Source organism: Aspergillus melleus (genome assembly GCF_016097325.1).
Source record: "Aspergillus melleus strain CBS 546.65 chromosome Unknown contig3, whole genome shotgun sequence".
Taxonomy (NCBI): domain Eukaryota; kingdom Fungi; phylum Ascomycota; class Eurotiomycetes; order Eurotiales; family Aspergillaceae; genus Aspergillus; species Aspergillus melleus.
Genome location: NW_025763372.1, coordinates 4,824,824 through 4,850,175, shown reverse-complemented (window position 1 = coordinate 4,850,175; position 25,352 = coordinate 4,824,824). Strand labels below are relative to the sequence as shown.

The following is a 25,352-nucleotide window of genomic DNA, read 5'->3' as shown; positions in this document are numbered from 1 at the left end:
TAGTTAATTATTAGATTGATTTCTATTATATTTACTATTCATATACTACTACCATTTCGCTATCTTGTACTAGATCCTCCTATCTTCTATTCTAGATAAGATATCTCTTTTAAGATAGATCTAGTTAGACATCCCCTCACGATAGCCTCAGGCCGGGATGACCCCGTTTCGGACACTAAAACTAACCCCGACGCTGGACTCTTGACTCAAGAATACGAGTCCTCTTACCCCCCTCCTTCATATTTGATCTTCTCCACGAGACCAACTCAATCCAACCCAAACCAACACCGAATAGATGATGTTCACCCCCCGCCTTCTCATCCTCCTAATCACCATCCCCGTCCTCATCCTCCTCGAAATCCAGCACCTGCATCTTCTCACCGACCCCTCCTCAATCTCATCATGGATTCCAGACGTCCTGCGCCCGAGTTCATGGCAGCGTCCTCGTGTCCGAATCGCTCAAGGCACGTTGCTGGGGTCCACCATCGCCGAGAACCTGAACGTCCCCGTGGAGGCATTTCGGGGGATTCCGTACGCGGTGCCACCGGTTGGTGAGAGACGGTTTCGTCGCGCGGAGGCAGTTCCTGTTCCTGAGAGAGTCAACGGCGATGGTGATGCCGAGGAAGTCGTGATTGATGCGGGGAGGTTGGGGAAGAGGTGCGTTTACCTTCCTAACTCATCTGTTGAACCGTGTTCCCCGCTTTGGGGGCGGGTTATGGGTGGTTCTACTGGAGTCCGATTCTCTCCAGATAGGGAAACTAGCTGATGGATGGAAATTGGCAGATGTCCCGGAAAGCAATTGATTCCGTTGAAAGGCGACACGGGCAGCGACGAGGATTGTCTGACGGTGAACGTCTTTCGGCCGAAGGGTGTCACGGACAAGGAGAAGGTCCCTGTGGCGGTGTATATTCACGGGGGGGCGTATAATCGGGGGTCTGGTAAGAAACCCTCTCCATTGAAATGCGACCAAGAAGATGAGGAGTAGATTGATGAGTTCGGATAGCCCTGATGCACAACACGGCGTCGATGGTCGGATGGTCTGCGCAGCCCTTTGTCGGCGTTTCTTTTAATTACCGGTATCTTATCTCTTATCTTTATCCTATCGCTTATCTCCTGTTTTATCTTCTCGCTGCTTCCGACTGACAACATCAGGATCGGCGCCCTGGGCTTTCTGCCATCCTCGACCACTGCCAAAGAAGGCGTGCTGAATCTCGGTCTGCATGACCAGCTACTGCTGCTACAATGGGTCCAGGATAACATTGCCTCGTTTGGGGGCGATCCGTCGCAGGTGACATTGTTTGGTGTCTCGGCCGGCGCGCATTCGGTATGTCTACAGACCATACTCCAGCTGCACAGCAACTATACCAAATAACCCAGACTAACAGCTGGATAGATCGCCCACCACATCATGAACACCGACCTCCACCACTCCCTCTACCACCGCGCCATCATCGAATCCGGCGCCGCCACCTCGCGCGCCGTGCACTCAATCGACTCGGCTCTCCACGAGGCCCAATTCCGACAATTCGTGGAAGCCTCGCACTGCGACAACCTCCCGGACAACGAGATCTTCCCCTGTCTCCGTACCCAACCCATCGACCTCATCTCCAACGCCTCCTCCACCGTCTTCGACCGCTACAACCCCTCCGTCCGCTGGGCCTTTCAACCCGTCATCGACCACGAACTCATCAAGCGCCTGCCCATCGACGCATGGCACTCGGGTGACTGGAACAAAATGCCCATCCTGACGGGCTTCAACACGAACGAAGGAACCTACTACGTGCCGGTGAACATGAGCACGGCGCCGCAATTCAGAGATTTCTTCCATACCTTGCTCCCCGCATATACAGAGCAAGATCTGGATACCATCGACGCGCTGTATCCGGATCCTGCAACCTCCCCGGCTTCCTCGTCACCGTATAAAGAGACGAGACCGATTGCTGTAGGAGCGCAATATAAACGCGTCGAAGCAGCATACGGTCACTACGCTTATGCCTGTCCTGTGCGACAAACCGCACATTTTGCTTCTTTGGACCCGGGGAGTAACGAGAATCCTGTGTTTTTGTATCGCTGGGCACTTAACAAGACCGTCCAGGGAGGTGCGAATCACGCGGACCAGTTACCCTACGAGGCGTATGACGCGGATGTTCGGGGTCTGTCCGAAGCGCAGGAGGAGGTGGCGGGACAGTTGCATGCGTATTTCACGTCGTTTATTGTGACTGGGGATCCGAATGCTATTTCTGGACGGTTTCCGGATAGGCCAAGGTGGGAGAGATATGTGGGTGAGCAGGGGAAAGGGAGGGTGATGGTGTTTGGGGAAGGGAATGATGAGAGAGCTGGAGGGACTGGGAGAGGCGTTGCGGCGAAGGTTGTGGATGATGAGTGGAGTCGGAGGGAGTGTGAGTTTTGGTGGACGAAGGCGGGGGTATCAGATTGATTGAATGAGGTATAGAGGTGGGTAGATTGGTGTGATAGGGAGGTGGGTAGGTAGGTAGGTATATGATACGAGATGAATGACTCCAATAACTCCATTTACACCTAAACTACCAACTCAACTCCTTTCTACGCCCCACCTCTTCAACATCCCAAATAATCCATAAACACTTAATCTCTTCTCCCTCCCTTTCACCACCTCATTCACCCCCTTCTCAGACCTATCTACCTTCTCACCTTCAAGATCTACCATCCCTCCATAACCAGGAAAATGACCATTAGAACAAGACCCACCAGAACCCGAACCAAAATCAACCAGAAACCCACCCAACCCCAACCCACCTTCCTCCAGATCTATATCAGAATCCAATCTCTCCAAACAAACCCTCTCATACTCCTCCACCCCGGCTAAAAAGGTAACAACCTCCCTCTTCTTCCCCGGCACATTCCCCCCATTCCACCATGAATCCGTCCTATCGAATAACGTCCCCTTCGCTTGGGATTGGATGAGTTCGCGCCAGGCTGATTGGGCGGGGAGGGTTGGTTCGAGGATTGGGTTTCGGTTTCGTTCACTGCTTTGGGTTTTGCATGAGAGGGGGGAGGATTGGGGATGGGCTTGCGTGGAGTAGGTGGGTGAGGGTTTTGGCTGAGGGTGGGGTTGAGGTTGAAGGGAGGTGAGCCGGGTTAAGAGGGTTGATATTAAGGATATTTGGGTTTCTATTATTGTGGGGCCGTTGGAGAGGGGGGTTGGTGCTTTTTTGTTATTGATAGTTAGTAGAGGGAGGATAGGTGGGTGGTATGGTGTAAGTGTGAATGTGTGTGGTTCTTTGTGTTGGGTTGAGTCTGGGGCGGGAAGGGGAGAGGAAGGTAGATATAGTGGTGGCCATGCACAAAACAGAGCAGTGCAGTGCAGAGTTGTTATGATAAGGAAAGAGGATAAGCATAAGGACAAGCATGACAATCGAAATGTGGAAATGCGTCTCGTCAAAGAACAGATCCACTAGCAGGAAATGACAAGGTGATAAGAGAAGGAGACTTACCATGCGGCGTATAACTCATAAAGCAATTCGGAAACCCATGCACCGTAATCCCCAAATAAGTCTTGATACCTGACTGCCAGTTCTCAGCCAGACTGATGTCGTTGCGGCCGCGGATGTTCATGTCGGCCATTCTGTAGATCCGTAAAGTTAGTATAGGTAGGCCTCGTGATCAGCGAGCCCTAGTTCGTATCCCTTTCTTGCCTTCCCATCCAGTTCGGATTCTTGGCCATCAGAAAGAAGGACTCCAACAATAGAAAGAATGGAGAGGAAAAGGATACTCACGCCCCAACATAACTGTCAAACCCCGTAGCCAACACCACCACATCAAACAACCTCTCCTCCTCCTCTCCATCCTCACCTAGCACAACAATCCCCCCTCTCTCCGTAAACCTCAATCCCATTTCTCCCGCCTTACCCTTGATCTTCACAACATCCACGTTCTCCCTATCCACGCTCTCATAGAAATCCCCTTCCAGGGGCACACGCCTCGTAAACAGAAAGTTCACCGGCTCTTCCGGCGCCACAACATCCCTCTTCCATCCATCCTTCATCCTCTCTCTCGTCTTCTTAGCCCAAAACGCGTACGCTAGTTTATTAGCCTCCTCAGACACATACGTCTGCGGGAAATTCCTCGCCCCGAAGTTAAACGATCCTGATTTCCACAGCTCCTCGTAGTATTCCTCCCTTTCAGTGTCGGGAATCTCAAAAATCGACCGTCCCGGTCCGTACGGGGCAGCCACAGAGGGAAACGGGACCCCAGATCGAGAATGTCTCGACGCGTGAAACAGTGCCGGCAGGAAAGGTTGCCAGCTATCCTGTTCAGCACGCGTCAGGGGACGATTGCGCATGGGAAGACAGGGGCTAGGACGACGGATGAAGAGGGTTAGTTGGGAGGCGGTTTTGGAGAGGGATTGCACGATTTGGACGCCTGTGGCGCCGGCGCCGATTACGGCGATGCGTTTGCCGATGGTGCTGAGGGTGGTTGGGTAGGCGGAGGAGTGGAAGATTTGGACTTGCGGGTTAGTGTTGGTGGTGTCGGGATAGGTAGTTGGGCTGGTGCTGGTGTTTATAGTAGCGTCGTCAGGATGAAGAGTTGGGCTAATGCTGGGATGCACATGAGGATGACGCTGATGCAACGGGTAATGGCGCTCCAGACCCGGAAAAGAAGGAATATATGGACGATGCAACAGCCCCGAACACAACAGCAGATAGGAAGCATGGACTTCGAGCCCTGATTCTGTCCGTACAGTCCACGTAGCGGTTGACTCATTCCAAACAGCCGAGTTGACCCTCGCATTGAAGGTAATGTCTTTCTTCAAGTGCAGCTTCTCCTCAAGATGAGCAAAGTACCGCCGCAGCTCGGTATGATCAGGAAACCGCTCGGTGAAGTAAAAGTCGCGCCAGGCCGCCGGGATCGTGAGCTGGTAGAAGGGCCATTCCGAGTCGACTCGAGCGCCGGGGTATCTGTTCCAGTGCCAGACGCCGCCGATGTCCGAGGCTGCTTCAAGGATGTGGACGGTGAGGTTAGGGAACGCGGTGCGGAGGGTGTGTAGGGCGTAGAGGCCGCTGAAGCCGGCGCCGATGATGAGTATGTCAGGGTTGGATGGGGCCATACTGGCTGGACATGGGATGGAATGATTCTGGAGGGCGAGAACGGAGAATGGGTTTTATATCAAGGGCTTGCCAATGCAGCGATCGATCAATACCCCGCTATTGTCTGAATATGCACGTAGTAAATATACAAAGTACTACGAAGGCCTTGGCCCGAAGAGTACTGTGCAGAAGAGTAAGTGGGAAAATAGAAGGTCTTGTTGATGAGCAGCTGTTAATAAACGAACGAACGCTTAATTGACAGGAATGGAATCATGCACAGACTTGAGCGAATCACGCATCATATAACTCAGAAAGGCAGGTTATGTATGTGAAGAAACAGGTTTGAGTGCTGTATAGGGTTTGGCGATCAGGTGACTGGCCTGCAGGGAAGACATGTCGACGACTTAGAAACAACTGTTGGACACGGTGTAGTCAGAATAGCCCCGCATGGATACACCTTTCATCTGTGCCCAGGATATTGTCTCTAGAAAATAGGCTGGAGCATCCTGATCACAGACCACTACCTAGTAGAATCGTATACGCCATATGTTTACAGGCCCTACCTCGTTCCTATAGCATATTTGAGCTGTAATACTCCCACGTAGAACAACCTGAGCACAAGTATCAACACGCCGGAATCAAACACCGACTTTCAATCTCTGAGGTTAACCCGTCGCCGCCCTATCCCTCCTCCGCGGCTCCCTGGCCCGGAATTAATTACTCCAGGTTGTCCCGGAGAGGTTAGACGAGATAACATAAGAATGGAGTAAACAGAGTCTCCGAGGGGAAGGGAAGGAAAGTGGGACGATAGTAATTAATCGCGCAGTTTAATCGCAACCAAAGCTTGGATGACTCGGGGTGACTATACTCCCGGCCATGTCGCCACCATCTGGCCACCATAGATCGGGGAAAAGACAAGTTGTGATCGAGTAATGCACTGTCATGGGTACGTAGGGACCAAAATTGGGGCACATCTTATGGTGATGTGTGACTGATGATAGGTGCTTAGGACGCGGAACTGGGGACGATTTCTCATAGCATCGTAGATATGACACATTCTAAACCTGAAAGACATTTAAGCGTTTTGACAAGAGGATAGGAATTAACGAGTGAACAGAAAGAGGGTAAGAGTGACGGAAGATGAGAAATATGGTTACCTACAGCCCGTCCAGGGACAGTGCCACACCAAGCTAGCACTCAATGGGTCACCAAAAGGAGAGAACAATAGGCCAGAAGCCGATTGACCTAGAACTTCTCTGCTCTCACGTCAATAACCCTCGGAGTTATCCGGGACATGGAAACGGAACCGGCAAACTCTTCCCGTGGAGGCGCCAGGCACGAAAGTTTGGTTGGTTTTGATGCAAACAAGGAATTCCGATTCGCCCTAACACTAACGGCAACGTAACCACAGTGTGTGACTGTGTCATCTGCCTGATGGATAGACGCAGGGGAAACTACAGACGGAGGACAGAGGTGTGGCATGAGTAACGGGTTAGTGAGAGGAGAAATTGGTAAGTGGACAGGTAGGACAGAACCCATGTAACCTGCTGTGGACGGCGAGACAAAAGGATGAAGATGCAGGCAGAATTGGGGTCGTAATGTTGTACATACGTGAGTCTATCAAGATGCATGGGGAAAGCTGAGTTGGGTCGGTCGAAACTCGACGGACAGACCGCGTATGCAATGAGACATTAAAGAAAGTTTCAGTCTGTTCTAGTCACTAGTCTGTCAGCCATGTGAAACGTTCTATACCTTCCAGACCCAACAGGCCTGGATGTCGTCACCTGTAGCAGGTAGACATTCTGGCCAGGCGTATGCCACGCCCAAGGGTATCCAATGTTATTGACTCCCTAACGTTGGCCATGACCAACTTCCCATGTCATATCCTAACCGCCCACCTCCTGAGACATGATGTGGAAGGAATCCCCGCAGCGACATGCAAGTTAGGTTCAGCGGAAGAGAGTTAGAACCGGTAGGAAGCATGTTGGCCCCTTGAAACCAAGAGGGCCGGCGGCAAACCCGTGGAGATGGATGAACATGTCATGCCGGCCATGTCATACTGACTCTACTCTCATGATCGTAGAAGTATACTTAATTCTGGTGGAAAAAAACCGAAAATATTCCAAATAGACCTAAAAACACCAATTAAAACAGTCTAATATTAGCACCAATTCTCCCCGCACCAATCCCCTCGTCCACAGAAATAGTCCCCTCCTACGCCGCATGAAAACGCCCCTAATTACTACGCGCTCAGCCAACTAGCCGCCATTGCGTGCATTGGCGTAGGTTAAAAATATCCCATAATACTTCCCTAAATAGCCCTTCCACTGTAGGTTTGCATTCTCTTGGTACCCAATCATCCCCCATATATGCCTATTGTAACACAGCCCGGCTGGGAAGAACGGGAGAGGGGAGAAAAAAGGAGGCCCGTGTGATGATTAGGGGTTCTAGATGGAGGGAGCAGAAAATAAATAAACAGTTTTAATTAAGTAGCTGCGGCTGGGTCCAACAGCTGGGCTTTTGGGATCTTCCGTCGTCCTTTGGGCGAGGAAGGGGAAGAGATGGCCGGGGACTTCCCCCTGTTGCCTCTTTTTTTTTTTTTTCCCGACTCTTTTTACCTCATCGCATCCTTGTTATAGGTCGATTATGAAGTGTGTAAGAAGTCAGGATCGGAACTAATCAACTTTTGTATTCCGTTTGGACCCGTTGACCTGGTATAGGATAACGTCAGAAATCGGGCCTTTCTAGCTGAGCTGCTACTGTTACTACATCACCAACCAGACTTTCACTGCGCTGAAAATTCGCGCAAACCAGCAGGGATTCATCCATAAGAGAAGAGTCTTCCGCCGACTTCTTCTCTGTCCTGTAAACTACTGTTGCGCAGGGATTCATCCTCAAGAGATTACTTCCCTCCGTTCCTATCTCCATTCTGTGCAATCCTGCCAACCTAAGCCATGTCGGACAAACTCCCCAACCTTGTGCCCGATGACGAGGAGCTGGACTTAGATACCGTGAACCAAGTCAAAGATCGACTGGCGCATATCCAGCTGCTCTATGATACCGGCAAGCCCTTCTTCCCTCGCGCCTTGCTCGAAGACCTGAGCCGCCAGATCGACCAAGGCGCAGAGGAAGTGGTTATCAATGATGTGGATGACATGCCGCAGAAGTATAGTCTCAAGGTTCCGGCGTGGTGTGCTGATTTCGCGTGAGATGTCCTCCCTTTCCCTGTCATACCTCATACCCATGCTGATAACTCATACTTATACCTCATACCCATACCATACCCATATCTCATACAATCCAGATGAAGGCTGACACACAGCAGGAGCACCTACCGCATCAACTACGCCACCACCCAACACCTCACCCACCTCACCCTCATCTGCCCGGAACAGGCTCTTCGGACCGACCACACACCCGTCTCAATCGTGTATGTCCGCTCTTTGCACTCTCCATCCAACAATACAGTGGAGCAAGTGCGCGAGCGATTCAACGAGGCACGCGATCTCTGGCTCGCAAGTGCCACATACCGCGACCTGGACCGCATCATCTCAACCCTGTCGCTCACCGTCCCGATCACCAAGATCGTCTGCTTCGGGCTGGGCTCGTTAGCCCCTCTCATCGACGACGACTCAGACACTGATGAGTCCCTGTCCCTGTCCATGTCCATGTCTATGTTGCTTGACAATGACACTGGCATTTCCCTCTCGGACGCAAGCCCGATCAACTACACGTTTGATTGGAATTTGACCCGCGCGCATGTGCAGCATGCCGCTGTGGAAACGATCCGCACGGCATTGCAGAATCGAGGCATGGCCGATGCGTCTGGCGTGGAGTGCTACGCGCAAGACCCGAGCTATGATGCCGTCGATCGTGAATTTTTGGCAACTATAGGCATCACGGCGTTGGATGACCCGAAGGGGTTTCTGGAGCTGGATGCTAATACCCTGGTCTTGTCTGTGAGCCCCAATGTGCCTATTAAGCAGGTCGTGGCGGACGTGCAGTGGCCGGCAGCCATGGTGTGGAATACCGTGTTGTCGGTGAAGGACGAGCCGGAGGAGTGGGTGAAGAGGATCATGGGGAATGGGGAGGCGCAGTGGGCGAGGTATTCTCTCTTCTCTCCTGTTACAGGATTCCCCCTAGGGCATGGATATAAGCTGACAGAATCAGTCCGTTCACTACCGATCCCGACTCTCAGCGCGTGAGAACCATGGTCGAACAGTATGCGACCGCTACGTTGGACGATGCCAATGGCTTCTTTGGTGATATAACTGTCTACATGAGATGATAGAACGGAGGATAGATGCGAAATTGTTTGCCGTAATGTTGGGGACATGACTGTCTACATGAGATGGTTAAACGGAGGATAGATGGGAAATTGTTTGCCATACTTTTGGTTTCAAACTGCGTAATTTGTCTCCACTTAAGTTTAAGAATGTGACATTTTTTGAATTGCTTTGCTCTTCGCACGAATCGTCCGTCCCTTCCACAATAGCACCATAGGAGCCAGAGTTAACACTACCGCCACAAACGCCAACAGGCTGCTGGCCCATTCATATCCCAGCCGGACATACATGGGCTTCGCAGCGAGCGGAAGGAATGCCGCAAAAATATTCTCGCCAAAGGCAACTGCCGCAATGGCGCTGGCCGCGAACCCCGCGTACGAATCCGTGACGTAGATGCTGGCGGCGGTAACTATAGTCATGATGGCGTAACCGATCAGACCGAGTGCAATCGCCGGAACGATCCAGTGCGTTTGGTCCGTCGACCAGCCGTACATGAACAATCCACCGGCAAGCGCAATGGCTGTACTGGGAATTGACAGATGAAGAATATACTCGGGGATCGGAGTGCCCGGTGTCTCCGGGTTATGAGCAGCACTGTTTATGTAGATGCGGTTCTGGAAGCAACAGGCGATGAACCCGACAATTTGGCCGACGCCAATAGATGCCTGCACCAGGCCGTCCGTATACGAGGGCCAGTCATATGTTCCGCTGAACACAATCGGGATGGACTGCGTGGAAATAAACACGAGACCGAAAGCAAAGGATGACCAGACGGTGAAAGACGTGACCGTCGGCTCGGTGGTGAGGAGTACGGCTGAACGCAAGATGGTCTCTTTGAAGCTGTCAACTGCCTCGGATTTATCGACCGTAGAAACTACCTCGGGCATGAGCTTTGTTCGTAATATCGGCCCGCGTGTCTCTTTCATGCACAATACAACAAGCGGGATACAGGCCCCGTAGAGGATCAATTCAATCCAAAAGACCCTGATTGTGTCAGCCGTGACCTGCCATTGAACCTGCCAAACGTACCACCGCCATCCTAATGGCTCTACTGCAGCACCGAGCACTGGTCCCATGGTGACACCAAACAGCAAGGTGAAGGTGTACAGGGTTAGAGGGAGTACACGATCCTTATGGTCCAGGAACATGTTCGACGCAAGACCATCCGCGCCATTTTGAAGCGTGCCTCCGAAAGCGCCTGCGATGGCCCGACAGACCACGAGAGTCGCAAAATTGTGCGCTAGAGCCTGGGGGATTATAAAAATGGTGAATAGAACGTATGCCGTCTGTGTTCCCGGGTTAGAGCTTCTGGCTGAAGGCATTTCGAAGGACATACCACATATCCATTCCTCATCCCATACGTATCCATCAGAGGAAGAGCGACAAGGGGAACCAATGCAGCTGCCGCGTTCCACGCCGTCACGGCAAAGAAGTTGTACTCGAAAATGCCATTGCCTAGATTGAATTCTTCTGAGATAGACTCAGCCGCGGTGGTGATCGACGTAGCATTTAGTCCGACCATAAAGGTGACCCAACAGGAGGTCAACATGGTCATCCATTTTTGGCTGTCGGGCCAGTTGAAGGGATTTTTGGGATGATGGGCCCATTGCACGGCGGGCTGCTCATTCATGTTCGAGACTCATTCCAGATTGGAGAAATTACTGCATGGCTAGACGGTCTTACGAATCCGACAAAGCCAGGGGGGCGAACAAAGCTTGATTATCCCTTGCGCCGGCATTACCGGATACAGAAGCCCAGCGGAGACACTTTTTGTGGATCGACCCAGTTTTATGATATGTTATTGGCGTGAACTTCGGCTAAATGAACCTCCTACAATAATGAACAGCTGCTTGGCGAGGCGCTAGTCGCATGTGCGATCGTCGGCCACATTTCTGCGGCAGCAACAACAACGCGTCCACTTCATATGAAGTCCAGCATCATGTACGGAGTACCGTCTTGTCGTTTGCCAAACGTCAGACCTTGACCTCATTATATTCCTGTTGCAAGTGCAACGGCAATGGCCGTGTCTGCTGAATGGCTGATCGTGACGTCGATCTTACTAATGCCCTTTGTAGCAGCGATGGCTTGAACGCGGCCGTGGAGCTAAACGAACGCGTTAACTCTGACTGTTTAACCGGAGCGTTCTAGATTTACCATGACCATGGGAATCCCGCGATTGCTAATAATCTCAATCTCTTGCATGGCGGCTCCTGCGCCCATGGATTGAGTTTGTAGGCTCTTGAAAACTGCCTCCTTGGCGCTCCAGCGACCGGCAAAAGAAGACCGTGGGTCGGCCGCTTTCGAACAATAGTCTCTCTCGGCCGGTGTGAAATTGCGCTCGATAAAAGTCGAATTTTCCGTATTGACACTGCTGATGCTTTCGACATCGACACCCACGCCCGCGATTGGTGATGTGCTGGATCGCCGGCTCACCTCGTCAAGCATCGATTGGACGAGGCTGGTCACAGTATCAGACTCGGTGGGGTCACGGTCTTTAACTGAGGTTCCCGAGAAGTCACTGGCCTTGGGGCATACTTGGGCATGGCTGGGCTCTTTGCTAAAAGTATACTGGTCTCCCATGAGACGGCTGTTAGGGTCCAGAAGGACCCTCCGCATGGTCTCCGAGTCCTTCCAGGGTGGCTGGCTTTTAACTTGGACCAGCGATTGCTTGAGTACGCGTGACACAAATTCGGGGTTGGTGAAGCGTTGTCGTTGTTTGACACGGTCCCGATAATGCTCATAGCCCGTGGATGACAGAGAGGCGAAGAGGTATTTGGGTGCGACAATGATACTGATTGCCCCTTTCTGGCCGAACCCGAAGGATGTGATCATGACTGCATTGATGTCCGTCGTGTGAATTGACTCCATTGGATACACTAAATGCTCGTATTGCCTCAGCTGCTCATCAACATTGTCGGCGTTACGGTTGCCAGGCACGATTCGGTCGCGGATGATCTGCATGCAGCCATTCAACTGCCACGCCCCTGCAGCAGCCTTGGGATGGCCAGTAAGTGACTTTTGACAAACACAGAGCAGTGGATTTCCTTTGCGACGCCCAAGATGGTCCATCTGCGTGTTGATAACATCACCTTCATTGATCTCGTTGGCTTTGGTTGAAGTCCCATGCATCGAGACAACGGCGATATCTTCAACAGTCAGACCCCAGTTCGCCAGTGCCGCATTCATGGGAGCAATAGAAGGCTCCTGTAGGCGAATCTGACTCGTCCAACGATTTTGGATCTCTTTCGTTCTCAGTGAAAACAGATGCTCTCTCCGCTCATCCCGCTCTGGGGACACGTCCGGGGGTCTCAGTGACTGACAGCGCTGGAGACTCGCAACATCTGCGTCAAACTGAGCGCGCCGGAAATCAAAGTCTCGCAGCGCCGAGCTCCTTGCTTCCGGGGCTTCCCGTGCTGCTGTCAAAACACCCTTTCCGGGCGCGGGAATGGAGCGACCGATCTGATCACCCGCCATCTGGTTGTAGGCGAGAATGCCATATATTGGCAAGCCCATGTCCAAAGCCAGCTGGGCAGTCATAAGAATCTGCACACCGCTGCCCGCCGATTCCGCGAACCCGCTACGTGAACTCGCAGTGGGCCGAGAGATTTCATTCGGAAGACGTCCCTTGGCCAGCTCCTCCGTGCCGTTTGCAGTTGCCTTGATATTGGAAAACTCGTATGCAAGCTCCTCGGTATAGTCGTCGCAACCTCCTACAATCGCCACCTTGCATTTTCCAGTTTGGATGGCGTCGCAGCCGGTATCCAAAGACTCAAGCGCAGTCGCACATGCTCCGACAGGTGTCTTTATTGGTCCCGCGGCGGAGAGCAGCAACATGTTGACCCATGCTCCGGTAGTGTTGAGGAAGTGCTCTAGAATAATATCACCTCTCACAGACCGGTCAAGGAAACGGTCGCGATAAAGACTGCGAATGGCTTTCATCGGCCCTCCACCAGTACCGAGACAATTTGCCACTTCAGAGACATGGATATGCTGGTAAATTTCGTAAGGATCATGGATACCGGCTGCCAGAAAAGCTTCGGATACACAGCAAAGTGTATACAATGTCGTGTCGTCAACCTGTCGCACAATATCCTCCGGAATTCCATACCGCAGTGGGTCCCACCCCGTCGGGATTCTACCGGCTACCACCTGATCAAACGGAATTCTCTTGGGGATCATCAAGACTGTGCCCTTCTTCACAAAAACACGGCAATTGTCGCTTTCTGCGATCGGGTGCAAGCTCACGTTGCTGCCATGACGCAGTCTGAATGCCTCGGCTGTTGTCTTGGAACATTCAAAGGGAGGAAGATCTTCTTCTACTGCTACCTCGTGTAGGTATTCCTTTCGAGAGGGGTCATACCCGTCTCGTTCATCTGGGCTGATCAGCCTTAAGCCGACGTGTTTCATGATATGCTCGTGGTATTTGTGAGGAACGTCGCTGTCGTTCACGGGCGACTCCGTCTCTGTGTCTACCCAGCCCACGTATGGCTCACCTTTCAGTTCACCATCAACATGCTTGATCAATCCCATGATCCATGCCATCTCTAGATAGCCCTCGAGCGAGAACTGCCCTTGATGTTCCATCTCCCATCGAGTACGAGCATTACCCCAAGGGCCTAGCTCGGAGAATCCGACCACGACCACTGTCCGCGACAAATCGATCATTCCCTCGAGTCGGGGAAGGCCGCTGGTCACCAGTAATTCATGGTTCACCAAATGAGGGAACCCGAGGTTTAGGTTTGCTCGTTTTATTGGTCTGGACTCGTCAGTCTGATGTTGGGGTCCAAACGCGACCTCATGTTGACGGGCGTCCTCTTCTGCAAGCGCGTTTCGTAGGTCAAGCTCATCGGACAGTCTGTGACGCGCTGCAGTAATCTGCTGCTTCACGTTCCACATCCCCCCAAATCCGCCCGTCAGATCTGCATACACCGGGGAGTCTTCGGCAAACACTGCAATTTTGGGCGTCATCAAGCCAAGTATATTGAATGCCATCTCGGCCTGGGTAAATGTGATAACACCGATTTTCTCCATCTCCGCAGCCAGCATGTTGGATGTCCGCATCAATCCAGTGCCTCTGGTCCAGCCAATAACCGCCCCGCATACAGTGATATACGTTGACCAGTTCTCGGAGTGAAATCGGTTGAATAATGTTTTCAGGCCAAGTTTGGATTCACCGTACAGCCCGTCCCCACCAAATGTACCCTCATTGCAGGACATCGGGAGTATGATCATTGTGGGCCGAGTGTCGATGCGATGTTTCTCTTTAGCTCGCCGTACGAGACCGGTGAGTCGCATAATGTTGGTTAGCATGGCCCTGAATGCTAGCTCATGCTTGCCGTTCAACGTGTCAAGCTCTCCTGTCTGAGGAATCGCGGCGAATGGTACGACATAGTCCAGGTCGCCACCAGTCGGGGAGTCATCGCCATATATATATTCCACCAGTGCGTCGCAATCTTGTTTGCTGGCTTGATTCATCGGAAGAAGCGTCAAAGACGAGCCTCGTGCTCCATATTTGCGGTAGACTCTCTGGTAGAATGGAGCGCAATCCGAGACAGCCCGGCTGGTGGTGACAACCACTCGCGCGCCGCCGACGAGCAGACCCTGTACTACCTTGGCCCCGATCGAGTCCGGTCCAGCACCAGTGACGAGCACCGCCTTGCCACTATATGTCAGACCAGTTGTAGCTCCTACATACAAGGTCTCAAGATATGCCTCTGTCATGTCTGCATCGTACTCCCACTCCTCTTCGTCGCGGCGAGTCTTTATGTGAACAAACGGGACCACTGAGGTTCTGTCTTTGGAGATCGCGCGCCCGTGCCGAACAATATCGGTGTAATTGCCGGTTGTGCGCCGAATCTCTTGATACTCCAGACGGCCTGTGCTTGAAACGACAGTTTTCGGACCAAGTGGTGGTTCAGTGTAAATGAAGGTGGGTTCGACAAGCTGGGCTTGGGTCCCACTAAAGATAATCTCACTTAACGTCGCGCGAACGTCGGAGCTCATTGATTGACCTGAGTCAGTCGTGTCCAGGAAAGCCCTGATTATGTTTGTGCAACTTGGTTCCCATCGATTCAACGTCCTATGCAGCTGATGGTCCATGCTGGAGTGCTTAACATTAGCGCGGTTTTGGGAGATTACGTTCACCCAGCTGATAAGCTCCTCTCGAGCCCAGTTCCACCACGAATCATACTGCCGAGCTTTGTTCGCATCGAAAAGCGGTTGAATACCCTGGAAGAATTGATCGTCCAACTCCGCATCCCATTGCTGCAGCCTTTTTTCCAATTCCCGCGTTTCAATTTGCGCGTCTGCGGTCTGATTTTCAATATTTATGTGAAGATGCTTCGCTAGTAAATTCAATTGTTTGCGCTGGAAATCTCGCTGGTCTTTGTTCAGAACCTCAAGGCTGGCAGAGTCAATGACCATCGACTGACGCCTCGAATTCTGGTTGTTTTGGTCAGTTGCGGCAATGAAATCGACCCCTTGAAAGGCGCCATAGCGGTTAACTAGTTCATCGAAATATGTCTGAGCCGTTTCCAAGTTTGGCAATCGGGTTTGCGGCTCGATCGTTGTCGCGAAGCACATAGGAATAGTGGAATGCCCTTTGCTCAGACCCCATCGTGATTGCAAGTAGTCCTGGATGGCATTTTGATTGAACCCGGCAGGCATCCTCCCAGAGACCAGTCTGGAGACCAACGCGGACATTTGCTTCCCTGGCTTCCCAACGAAACCCCCTTGCAAGACCTCCCCGAGAGCGGTTAGAGACATGTCTTCGACTCCTTCTGGAACCTTCCCAAATTCAGCTACCAGGTCCCCTGTTAATTCGTTTTGGAGGGTTGATTTGCCTTGCACGCATTTAGTACCGTGACAACTGCTAGAATGTTTTAGGATGATGACGATGATGACATACCCCCAGAAAGGTCCCGAATTGTTTTCTGAGTTGATACCTGGTCAAAGGGTCGCTGGAGCTTTTGCGCTGTCATGGCAAGAACGATATGACCAGCTGAAAGTATAACATCTGCACTAGGAATACAACCAACAGACTTAGCCGACTCGTCTTTTGGTTGAGTTTGCGCCACCGAAGTCACAGCTGGAGTTGCAGACGAAGATATTGGCACCGGGAGGCTTTTCTCTGTGACTCTATGGGGCTCCGGCTCCGGGTATCGAAAAAATATCTCATCCTGTTGATCCTGATAAGATAGAAACTCCAACTGGGACCCTTCCGAAGGGCAACTCAGCGCATGCTTGGAAGCTGATTTCTTGGCCATTGTCGCCAACGTGGTCCGAGGGCCGATCTCGATAAAGCGCCGAATTGTGGGATGCTTTTTGAGAAGCTCGTTTTGCGTCTCGATCCATCGCACGGGCGATGCCAATTGATATCTACGTTTGGTCAACTTTTTCCTTCCGACCCCATTCAGCAGAACACTCACGCCAGAATCTCAATAAACAATTTATACGCCAATTCTCTTTTCCCATCAGAGTCGGACACTCCCACGGCTGACGGATCTGGTATGGGATGGAGAGTCATAACGAATCGATTCTGGTTGCGCCTTGATCAGTGTGAGAATGCTGGTTCGGTGGTATGATTTACCACATAGACAGACTGTCAGCTTTGATATAATCACTACTCAGCTGATCATCCCTTTAGCTTAATATTCTACTCGGCACGTGTATCAGATCATCCTATCGAACCAACGCGATATATCATTCTCGGATCAGCCGCTCTACTTTAAGTTGGGCAATCCATGATGATCCCGAGAGGCGAGAATTAAGTTAGCCTCGCCTTTCAAACACCGATAAATATCGTGTACGGGTCCTGCTCGTTATTGGAACGCCTTCGTATCCGGGTGGGACAGAGATTTAAAAAACTCCGCTTGCGAAACTCCGGCGGCGGGAAGACGTCAATATTCAGTGTACTGGGACCAAAGGGAATTCTGGCCGAACTCCGACGACAGGTGGCGACACGATGACTTTGAGTACCGATAGGTTACTGTGAGAGGAAGAAAAGGTCAGCTTTCCGGTTGTTCCAAGTGGTCTGGAGTGTGTCCAATGCCTGTAAGCGTTGTCCTCTCGGGGACCTCTCGGCAGGCATCCAATCACTTTATATACGCACTGCAGGAAAGGGACCCGTGGGACTGGTGCTGACACAACGCCGGGATAATGCAACCGCAATATATGGAAGAATCGCCGGCATTTCCTCGCCCGGTGCGGTTTAAGTCTTCTCTTCATGCCTCCAAGTTCCCTGGCTACACCTTGTCTCCCACACAGGATGAACTGAGTAGGAAAGGCTTTGAATGCTGCTGCCGGGATGAAATATTGTCTCTCCAGTCTCCATTAGTCTCACTCGTTTATTGCTGTCGTTGTTGTGGTCGTCGCGAATACTGTCGTCGATGAGAGAAAGACCGAGAGAGATGACCCGGACGGAGGTAGAAGTGCCTGCCCTGTCACCTGACACCCCGGTCACGATGTCTCCCTCGACCTCTTCTTCTCCCTCGCTTTCTCGCTCCTTGTCGGTCTTTCCCGCGTCTACTACTGTTGACATTCGCTTCCAGTGGAACGATATTCAATTCGCGCTATCCGTTTCCGGTGAACACGTCTCGTTACTACAATCTCTCAAAACTTCCTTTCTGCTTAGTCCCTCGTTTACGTCTACCAGCACAGATGAGCCTCAAACCCCGATTGAATTGGCGCTTGCCTTCGTCGAGTTCACCATTCATCAAAAGGTCCCCGACATAACGCTGGCAGCTATCATGCGTGCCTTTGAATCAGAATTCCTGCAGACCAACACAGACATCCATACTGTCGTTGGTGGTCTGGCAGCAAACCTCGAGCAGCGTCAACACCTTTTGCACGTATACTTTACAGCCTCTGCCGTTAAGGGTGACAATGAGCCAGATGACGCTCCTCCGGCCTCTTCTACGCTTGACAGTGCTCTGTTGCACCAAGCACAACGGGGTCGATTCCACATAATGGCGGTTTTTGGCGGACAGGGGGATGCGAGCCGTTCCTGTGTACAAGAGCTCTCGGAGCTCAAAGCCACGTACGGCCCAATGTTGCGAGGCTTCTTACAGGTCATGGGAGCTCATCTCCATAACCTCTCACAGCTTTCGGAAACAGCTCACTATTACGACGGGCGGCCATTTCACCTAGAGAGCTGGATGTCAGATCCTGGAAGTATCCCGGGCGGTGGGTTCATAGCCAGCTCTCCAGTTAGTGTACCTGCTATCGGCTTGTTGAGTCTAGCTCGATACGTGGTTATTTGCCATGTTCTCGGCCTCACCCCCGGCGGACTCCGAAAGATTCTGCGCGCGACCACAGGTCACTCACAGGGACTGCTGGTTTCTATTGCCGTCGCCCTCTCAGATTCATGGGACTCTTTCTACGAAAGTTCTCAGCTCATTTTGGAGGCGTTGTTCTGGTTGGGCTGGGACTGTCACTTCAATGCTCCGTGGAGCAGAGTTCCCGCAATGGCCATGGGTCGCCCTGAACGAACAGCAGACCCGAGCGCGCCATCGTACATGCTCTCTGTACGTGGATTAAAACGAGAACAATTAGATCCCATTATTGCACATGTCAACAAACGCTTCTCGGAGGGCTCAGAAGTTCATCTGGCATTAGTTAACGCCCGAGATCAGTTTGTGGTCGCTGGTCCAGTTGCTTCCTTGGTCTACCTGGAAAGTCATCTCCGAGAATCGAACAGCATCTCCGACAATGACCAGAGTCGAATCCCCTTCAGCAGCCGAAAGCCGTCAATCCAATATTCTTTCTTGCCGATCAGCACGCCATTTCACACGCCGTACCTCCGAGCGGCTGCAGATTCATTAAAGTCACGATTTTCAAACCGACCGATTTTCCCACATCAATTGTTGATCCCCGTATACCACACTCAAACCGGTCAGGACCTTCGGGCCGTAGATGCGGACGTTTTGCATGTTGCATTCGATGCGATCACCCGCGAACTATGCGACTGGCCCACAGCATTGGCGGGGGCTACTACTCCTACGCACAGCAGTTTCCAACTTTTGTCGCACATCATAGTTTTCGACAGAGGAGGGCTGGCGCCGTTAGTCAAAAGGGTGAAGGATGGCCAAGGCATCCGGATCATTCAAGCTGCCGACCTTGACTCCCGAGACCCGACTGTAGGCACGATGAGAGATCTTTTTTGTCCCAATTTGTTGAACACGTCGACCAGGCTTCTGAGCTGGAGCCAGCGGTTTCAGCCGAGATTGACCGCCGGGAATCCCATGGGGATTGAAACACGCCTCAGCCGGTTACTGGGCACCCCTCCGGTCATGGTGGGCGGAATGACTCCTACGACAACTCATTGGGATTTTGTAGCAGCTATTATGAATGCTGGCTATCACGCCGAATTAGCTGGAGGTGGCTTCCACAAACCCGCCGACATGGCCGCAGCCATCCAACACCTCTCAAATAGCATTGCTCCGGGGCGTGGCATCACTTGCAATCTCATATATGTCAATCCTCGAGCTATGGCCTGGCAGGTATCCCTGCTCCGTCGTCTATCACACAAAAAAGTCCCAATAGATGGCCTTACCATCGGAGCGGGTGTTCCATCGCCGGATGTTATAGCAGAATATATTCAGACTCTGGGAATCCGCCACATCAGCCTCAAGCCAGGGTCTGTGGCATCCATACGCCAGGTTGTCAACATTGCCAAAAATCATCCGGACTTTCCAATCATACTCCAATGGACAGGCGGGCGCGGGGGAGGCCACCACTCTTTCGAGGACTTTCACGCGCCGATCCTAAGCACATATGGTTCTATTCGTGAGCATGCCAATATTTATCTCGTCGCAGGTAGTGGGTTTGGGAACGGGGAAAGCATTTATCCCTATCTTACAGGGTCATGGTCTGTTCCAATGGGTTACCCCGCGATGCCATTTGATGGCATCCTACTTGGCAGCCGCATGATGGTTGCGCGGGAAGCTCATACCTCACCAGCCGTGAAAGATATGATCTGCCAGACGCCTGGAACTCCAGACAGAGCTTGGGAAGGAACGTACAAAGGCTCTACAGGTGGGGTCATTACTGTGCAATCTGAAATGGGTGAGCCGATTCATAAGATCGCCAATAGAGGGGTGCTCCTTTGGGCCCAGATGGATAAAACAGTTTTTAGTCTGCCTCGGAAGAACCGCAGACCATACCTCTTACAGCATCGTGATTCGATCATAAGGCGTTTGAACAGTGACTTTGCGAAGCCTTGGTTTGGTCGTAACTCCCAGGGAAAACCCGTCGATCTCGAAGACATGACATATGGCGAGGTTCTGGCCCGTCTTACTGAGCTGATGTATGTTCGCCACCAACGCCGTTGGATCGACCATTCTTACGTTGATTTTACCATGGCATTTGCTCTGCGTGCACTGGAGAGGTTTCGTGCGACGTCGCATAGCAACCTGAGACTTACTCGTGCAATTCTCAGAGAAGATCCCGATACATTCATGCATACTTTATTTACAGCCTATCCGGAAATCGCCCGCGATTTGTTGAACCCTGAGGATGTGTCATTTTTCTTGCTTCTGACCAAACGACCGGGCCAAAAGCCAGTTAATTTTGTCCCGGCATTTAATGATGACTTCGAGCTGTATTTCAAAAAGGATTCCCTGTGGCAGTCCGAAGATATTGAAGCTGTGATGGACCAAGACGCAGAACGGGTTTGTATTCTTCATGGTCCTGTTGCGGCGCAGTACTCGCATACCGGAAACCAGTCGGCCAAAGAAATTCTAGACAACATTGCATCAACCCTGATCGACCTTCTTCAGCGGGACCTCTCCCAGGACGACGTCAGCTGCGGCCCCGACAGTGGTCTGGTCACGCCAGATTCCTGGTCAACCGTCTCATCAACCGCACAGGACTTGCCGTTGGAGGAAATGTCTCTTCCCTCGTCAGTGACGATTTCGGAGTATACGGACGAGAGCTCCTTTTCTCCTATGGGGCTAGGTAGTTGTCGAACTGTGCCTGTCTGGGTCCAAGCAGTTCTCGGCGAGAGGCTGGTACTCCAAGGCCGGGAACGACAGAAGAATCCTGTCCGTGATTTCATCACGACTTATCCGCGGTCTATTGTATGCTTGAATGCAGACTTGTCGGAGTTGTCGATAATGTCCGAAAAGTCCTCTCGGTCACAATCCTCTATGACGCTCAGGTCCGAGAATGGAATTGACATTGTGGTCGAAGTCCGGCCGGATGAAGGGGCCACGGCACTAAGGCTTCTTTATCAATACAACCCGCATAGCGTTCCTTCGAAACTGACTGAAGTCATGTACTGCCGTAACGAGCGGATATGCGAGTTCTATAGTAACCTCTGGTTTGGTGCGACACGAGGAAATAATGCTACTCTCAACGATGTCTTCCATGGCCCTGAAATGACACTTACACCTGAAGTGCTCAATGACATGATCATGGCCGTGGGACCCGCCTTCCCGGACCACAGAGTCATGTTTCCGGAGACAGATATCATTCCCATCGGCATGTGTATCGTGATAGCCTGGGAGGCCATCTCGCGACCCCTGGTGGCAAAAGGTGTCAATGGCGATCTGCTTCGGTTGGTTCATCGTTCGAATACGTTTGAATATCACCAGGATGCCACACCACTACGGATTGGCGATATTGTCCGGTCGCAATCACAAGTTCGAGCTGTGTACGCCGAGGAAGGAGGGAAGGTCATCGTCGTGGAGGCTACCATCAGTCGGCTTGCTAACCCCGTGATGACAGTCACGTCTACTTTTCTAGTAAGAGGGTCGGCCACAGAAGATTCAACGACATTCCAGCACACCAAAGAACCCGAAAGAACGCTCTTCTTGTCGACATCTCTAGACGAATCGGTTCTTCGACACCGCAGTTGGTTCCAACTGCATGAAAATGCTCCCCCGCTGGTAGGGAGATCAATCGTTTTTAATTTGGACACCCACATCACTTATAAAGGGGAAAAGATCAAAACCATGAAGGTGACCGGAACTGCAGCCTCCCAAGTTCAAGGACATCATCGCATGCAAGTGGGAACTGTCAACTTCGAATGTGACGAGTGTGTTGGTAATCCTGTGGTTGATTTCCTGGTACGCAAGGGCGTCGCGTCGGGCGGGCGGGAGGCCCTCGATGCGCCAGGCTGGTCCGGGCCATCAACGATGGAGATTCAAATGCCTGCCAGCAACCATGCCTACTCACAAGTATCTAAAGACTTCAACCCGATTCACACGTCGACAATATTCGCCACCTTAGCTCAACTACCCGGGACGATCTGTCATGGCATGTGCACGTCTACGATTGCGGCGTTCGCCTTGGAACACCTTGTGCTTGATGGGGAGCGCAGGCGGCTCCGCCGGTTCAAGGCTACCTTCACCGCGATGGTGCTTCCGTTGGAGAAGCTGTTGGTGAAACTCAATCACACCGGTATGGTCGACGGACGAATGCTGTTCTCGATCGAGGTTATCCGCATCCACAACGGAGAAGTCGCTCTACAAGCCGAAGCCGAGGTCGAGCAACCAGGGACAGCGTATCTCTTCACCGGCCAAGGTAGTCAGAGCAAAGGCATGGGTATGGATCTGTATAGTGCAAGTCCAGTAGCAAAGGCTTTGTGGGACGACATTGATGCGCAGCTTTATAAGGCTTATGGTATGTTTTTCCTATTCGTTCTTTCCGTTGTCGACACCAATAACGAAGGAATAAAGGCTGGTCGGTTCTTGATATTGTCCGGAACAACCCAAAGACGCTCACGGTCAACTTTGGTGGCAACCGTGGCCGGAAGATCAAACAGAATTACCTCGCCATCACGGCCGAGGCGACGCTCCCGGATGGCAGCCGGGTCCTGAGGCCTGTACTCGCAGGCCTCACACCGGCATCGACTTCGTACACGTTCACCGACTCGCGAGGTTTGTTGTATTCAACGCAGTTTGCTCAACCGGCTATCCTAATATTCGAGGCCGCGGTTTTCGGCGAAATGCGTACCAAAGGATATGTCTCTCGGGATGCAGTCTATGCAGGCCATTCGCTCGGAGAATACGGTGCTCTCAGCGCACTATCTCGTTACGTTCCGATCGGCGCTTTGGCGGAATTGGCTTTCTATCGGGGATTGATGATGCAAGCGTCCGTGGACGGACAAGGTAGCATGACCTACGGCATGGTAGCTGCCAATCCCAAGCGTGTTGGATCATGTAAGTTTTCTGTCTTGGGTCATATGGGCGATAGCTGACCGGGAAGTCTTTGATCAATCGGCACTGGCCCGCCTCGTCGATATTGTCGCTCGCGAAAGTCAGGAGCTGCTAGAGATCGTTAATTTCAACGTGGATGGGGAGCAATATGTCTGCTCGGGAACGGTGAGCTCTTCCTCTTCACATTGTCTACCACCACATTAATGTCTAACAGACCACCAACTTGCATGTTCTGGGGAAGCTCATGGACCATATCGCACAGTCCACCAACGGGTTCGAAGAAGTTCGGGCGGCCGTAAAATCGGAATCCCCAGAGGCGAACGGGACTGAACTTCAGCGGGTGATACGGGCCCTACTCGCGGAAGCCCGCAGTCTTCCGCGTCCCATCGAGCTTCATCGCGGAAAGGCAACCATTCCCCTGCAAGGGATTGACGTGCCGTTTCATTCCAGCCACCTGCGGTCGACTGTTGATCGGTTCCGACAATGTCTGCTGAAACCAGGGTTCCTCGATGTGAACGTAGATGTCAACGAGCTGGTCGGAAAGTATATTCCTAATCTGATGGCGAAACCATTTTCACTAGACGAAGCGTACATACGAGAGGCATATGAACTGACGCATAGTCCGATTCTGGCGCAAATGCTGGGAGGATCGTAATGAGGGTGGCAGACACAATTAGACCGAGCATGAAGGGAATAGGATGAGTATTGTTATTTTAATAGCTACTGCATGTGCATGGATAGATGTTTGTGATTTGTGAATGTCAACTAGCGGTTCTTGGAGCGCCGATCGTCTACACACTAGTACCCGCCTGTATGTAAAGCTTGGGGCTGAGGCTCGGGTTTTGTACGTCCGATCCCCGTTGTCCTGGTCTCGCAAGGCTGGTATGGAGTGTCTTGTTTGTAACATTCCCTTGCCTTCTTCACTTTGTCTTGTGGCTAATGTGTTCAGATATCACCGCCCGAATGCCTAATGCACGGATACCCACCGCCAGATGGCACAGCCCAGCGTGTGCATGCAGGACTGGTTTACACAGCCTTACTGATAATTAGAGCAAAAGGGGAAGAGACAAGAATGAGAAAAGAAGAAAGAAGCAATTGAAGCAGAGTCTGTTTCAACTGAAGCCAACGCCAGGATTCAGATGGTTCCACCACTATTGTCAGACTGGCGGCGGTGCGCTGTTCCAGCCCTTTAGGCCGACCATCATCAAGCTGCCCACCAATAGAGCCCCTTGAACTATTTTGGTATGTACGGTGTATCGACCGTTCCAATTCCGTGAAAGACGACTCGTGCCGGCCTCCCCGGCGGTACATCGCACAGATAAGCTGATTTTTGCGGAATCAACCTTTTGAACCGAGGATCGGCTCTGATGCATCATTTCCACCGCAGTCCGTGCGACCTGCAGCGAAAACAATGGCCATTCAAAGCGGTTTAGTGGTCCCACCGATAGTATTATAAGTTGAAGCTATTGAAAAACGGTTTCTTGTTTCTATCCTTGAATTTGATCCTTCGTTTCGACGAAAATTCCACCATCCTGGCTGACCGATCCTTCTACCACCACGGGGTACCACGATAAAAGACGACGTACGGAGAACACCGGAAAGATATATAGCTGGAGTACTCGAGTGGAATCGACAGTCAGAGTGAGTGAGACAAACTCATTCGCACTTAGACTCGGTAAGTAAGGTACACACACATATGCCCTATGCTCTTCTGAAGAGCAATATGATATTTCCGCGGGAGCAATCGGCCAACTGCTGAGGACTAATAGAGGTAGGATGGCTCCCGGATAACCCGGAATTTATTTGCCTAAACATCAACTAACTACTGCTACCAAAGGATC

The 25,352-nt window shown here is 51.8% G+C and overlaps 7 protein-coding genes across 7 annotated transcripts; 4 read left to right on the top strand and 3 right to left on the bottom strand.

Moving 5' to 3' along the window:
- Positions 1-295: 295 nt before the first annotated feature.
- LDX57_006711 (uncharacterized protein) lies at positions 296-766 on the top strand (the record flags this gene model as incomplete). Its single annotated transcript, XM_046088428.1, has 1 exon — positions 296-766. The coding sequence occupies one exon, from the start codon at positions 296-298 to the stop codon at positions 764-766; it is 471 nt and encodes a 156-aa protein (XP_045944398.1).
- Positions 767-1,008: 242 nt separating this feature from the next.
- Positions 1,009-2,437, top strand: LDX57_006710 (putative extracellular lipase; the record flags this gene model as incomplete). Its single annotated transcript, XM_046088427.1, has 3 exons — positions 1,009-1,076; positions 1,153-1,324; positions 1,394-2,437. 3 exons carry the CDS (start codon positions 1,009-1,011, stop codon positions 2,435-2,437), a joined length of 1,284 nt encoding a protein of 427 aa, XP_045944397.1.
- A 980-nt stretch (positions 2,438-3,417) lies between these two features.
- On the bottom strand, positions 3,418-5,086 carry LDX57_006709 (flavin-containing monooxygenase; the record flags this gene model as incomplete). The annotated part of the gene is made up of 2 exons (XM_046088426.1): positions 3,418-3,604; positions 3,756-5,086. 2 exons carry the CDS (start codon positions 5,084-5,086, stop codon positions 3,418-3,420), a joined length of 1,518 nt encoding a protein of 505 aa, XP_045944396.1.
- Positions 5,087-7,935: 2,849 nt separating this feature from the next.
- LDX57_006708 (SRR1 family protein) lies at positions 7,936-9,432 on the top strand. Its single transcript, XM_046088425.1, has 3 exons — positions 7,936-8,271; positions 8,392-9,171; positions 9,237-9,432. The coding sequence occupies exons 1-3, from the start codon at positions 8,021-8,023 to the stop codon at positions 9,352-9,354; spliced, it is 1,149 nt and encodes a 382-aa protein (XP_045944395.1). The 5' UTR covers positions 7,936-8,020; the 3' UTR covers positions 9,355-9,432.
- Positions 9,433-9,495: 63 nt separating this feature from the next.
- LDX57_006707 (uncharacterized protein) lies at positions 9,496-10,982 on the bottom strand (the record flags this gene model as incomplete). The annotated part of the gene is made up of 3 exons (XM_046088424.1): positions 9,496-10,336; positions 10,382-10,638; positions 10,689-10,982. 3 exons carry the CDS (start codon positions 10,980-10,982, stop codon positions 9,496-9,498), a joined length of 1,392 nt encoding a protein of 463 aa, XP_045944394.1.
- A 500-nt stretch (positions 10,983-11,482) lies between these two features.
- On the bottom strand, positions 11,483-16,117 carry LDX57_006706 (uncharacterized protein; the record flags this gene model as incomplete). The annotated part of the gene is made up of 1 exon (XM_046088423.1): positions 11,483-16,117. The coding sequence occupies one exon, from the start codon at positions 16,115-16,117 to the stop codon at positions 11,483-11,485; it is 4,635 nt and encodes a 1,544-aa protein (XP_045944393.1).
- Positions 16,118-17,814: 1,697 nt separating this feature from the next.
- Positions 17,815-24,307, top strand: LDX57_006705 (uncharacterized protein; the record flags this gene model as incomplete). The annotated part of the gene is made up of 4 exons (XM_046088422.1): positions 17,815-22,975; positions 23,032-23,514; positions 23,561-23,676; positions 23,726-24,307. The coding sequence occupies 4 exons, from the start codon at positions 17,815-17,817 to the stop codon at positions 24,164-24,166; spliced, it is 6,201 nt and encodes a 2,066-aa protein (XP_045944392.1). The 3' UTR covers positions 24,167-24,307.
- Between the last annotated feature and the right edge of the window lie 1,045 nt (positions 24,308-25,352).

What these genes read in the sequence shown, in the direction of transcription:
- LDX57_006708 (XM_046088425.1), top strand. Translation starts at nt 8,021, where the DNA reads ATGTCGGACAAACTCCCCAACCTTGTGCCCGATGACGAGGAGCTGGAC. An exon ending in GCGTGGTGTGCTGATTTCGC is followed by an intron (nt 8,272 to 8,391) that starts GTGAGATGTCCT and finishes GACACACAGCAG; the next exon opens with GAGCACCTACCGCATCAACT. An exon ending in GGGGAGGCGCAGTGGGCGAG is followed by an intron (nt 9,172 to 9,236) that starts GTATTCTCTCTT and finishes TGACAGAATCAG; the next exon opens with TCCGTTCACTACCGATCCCG.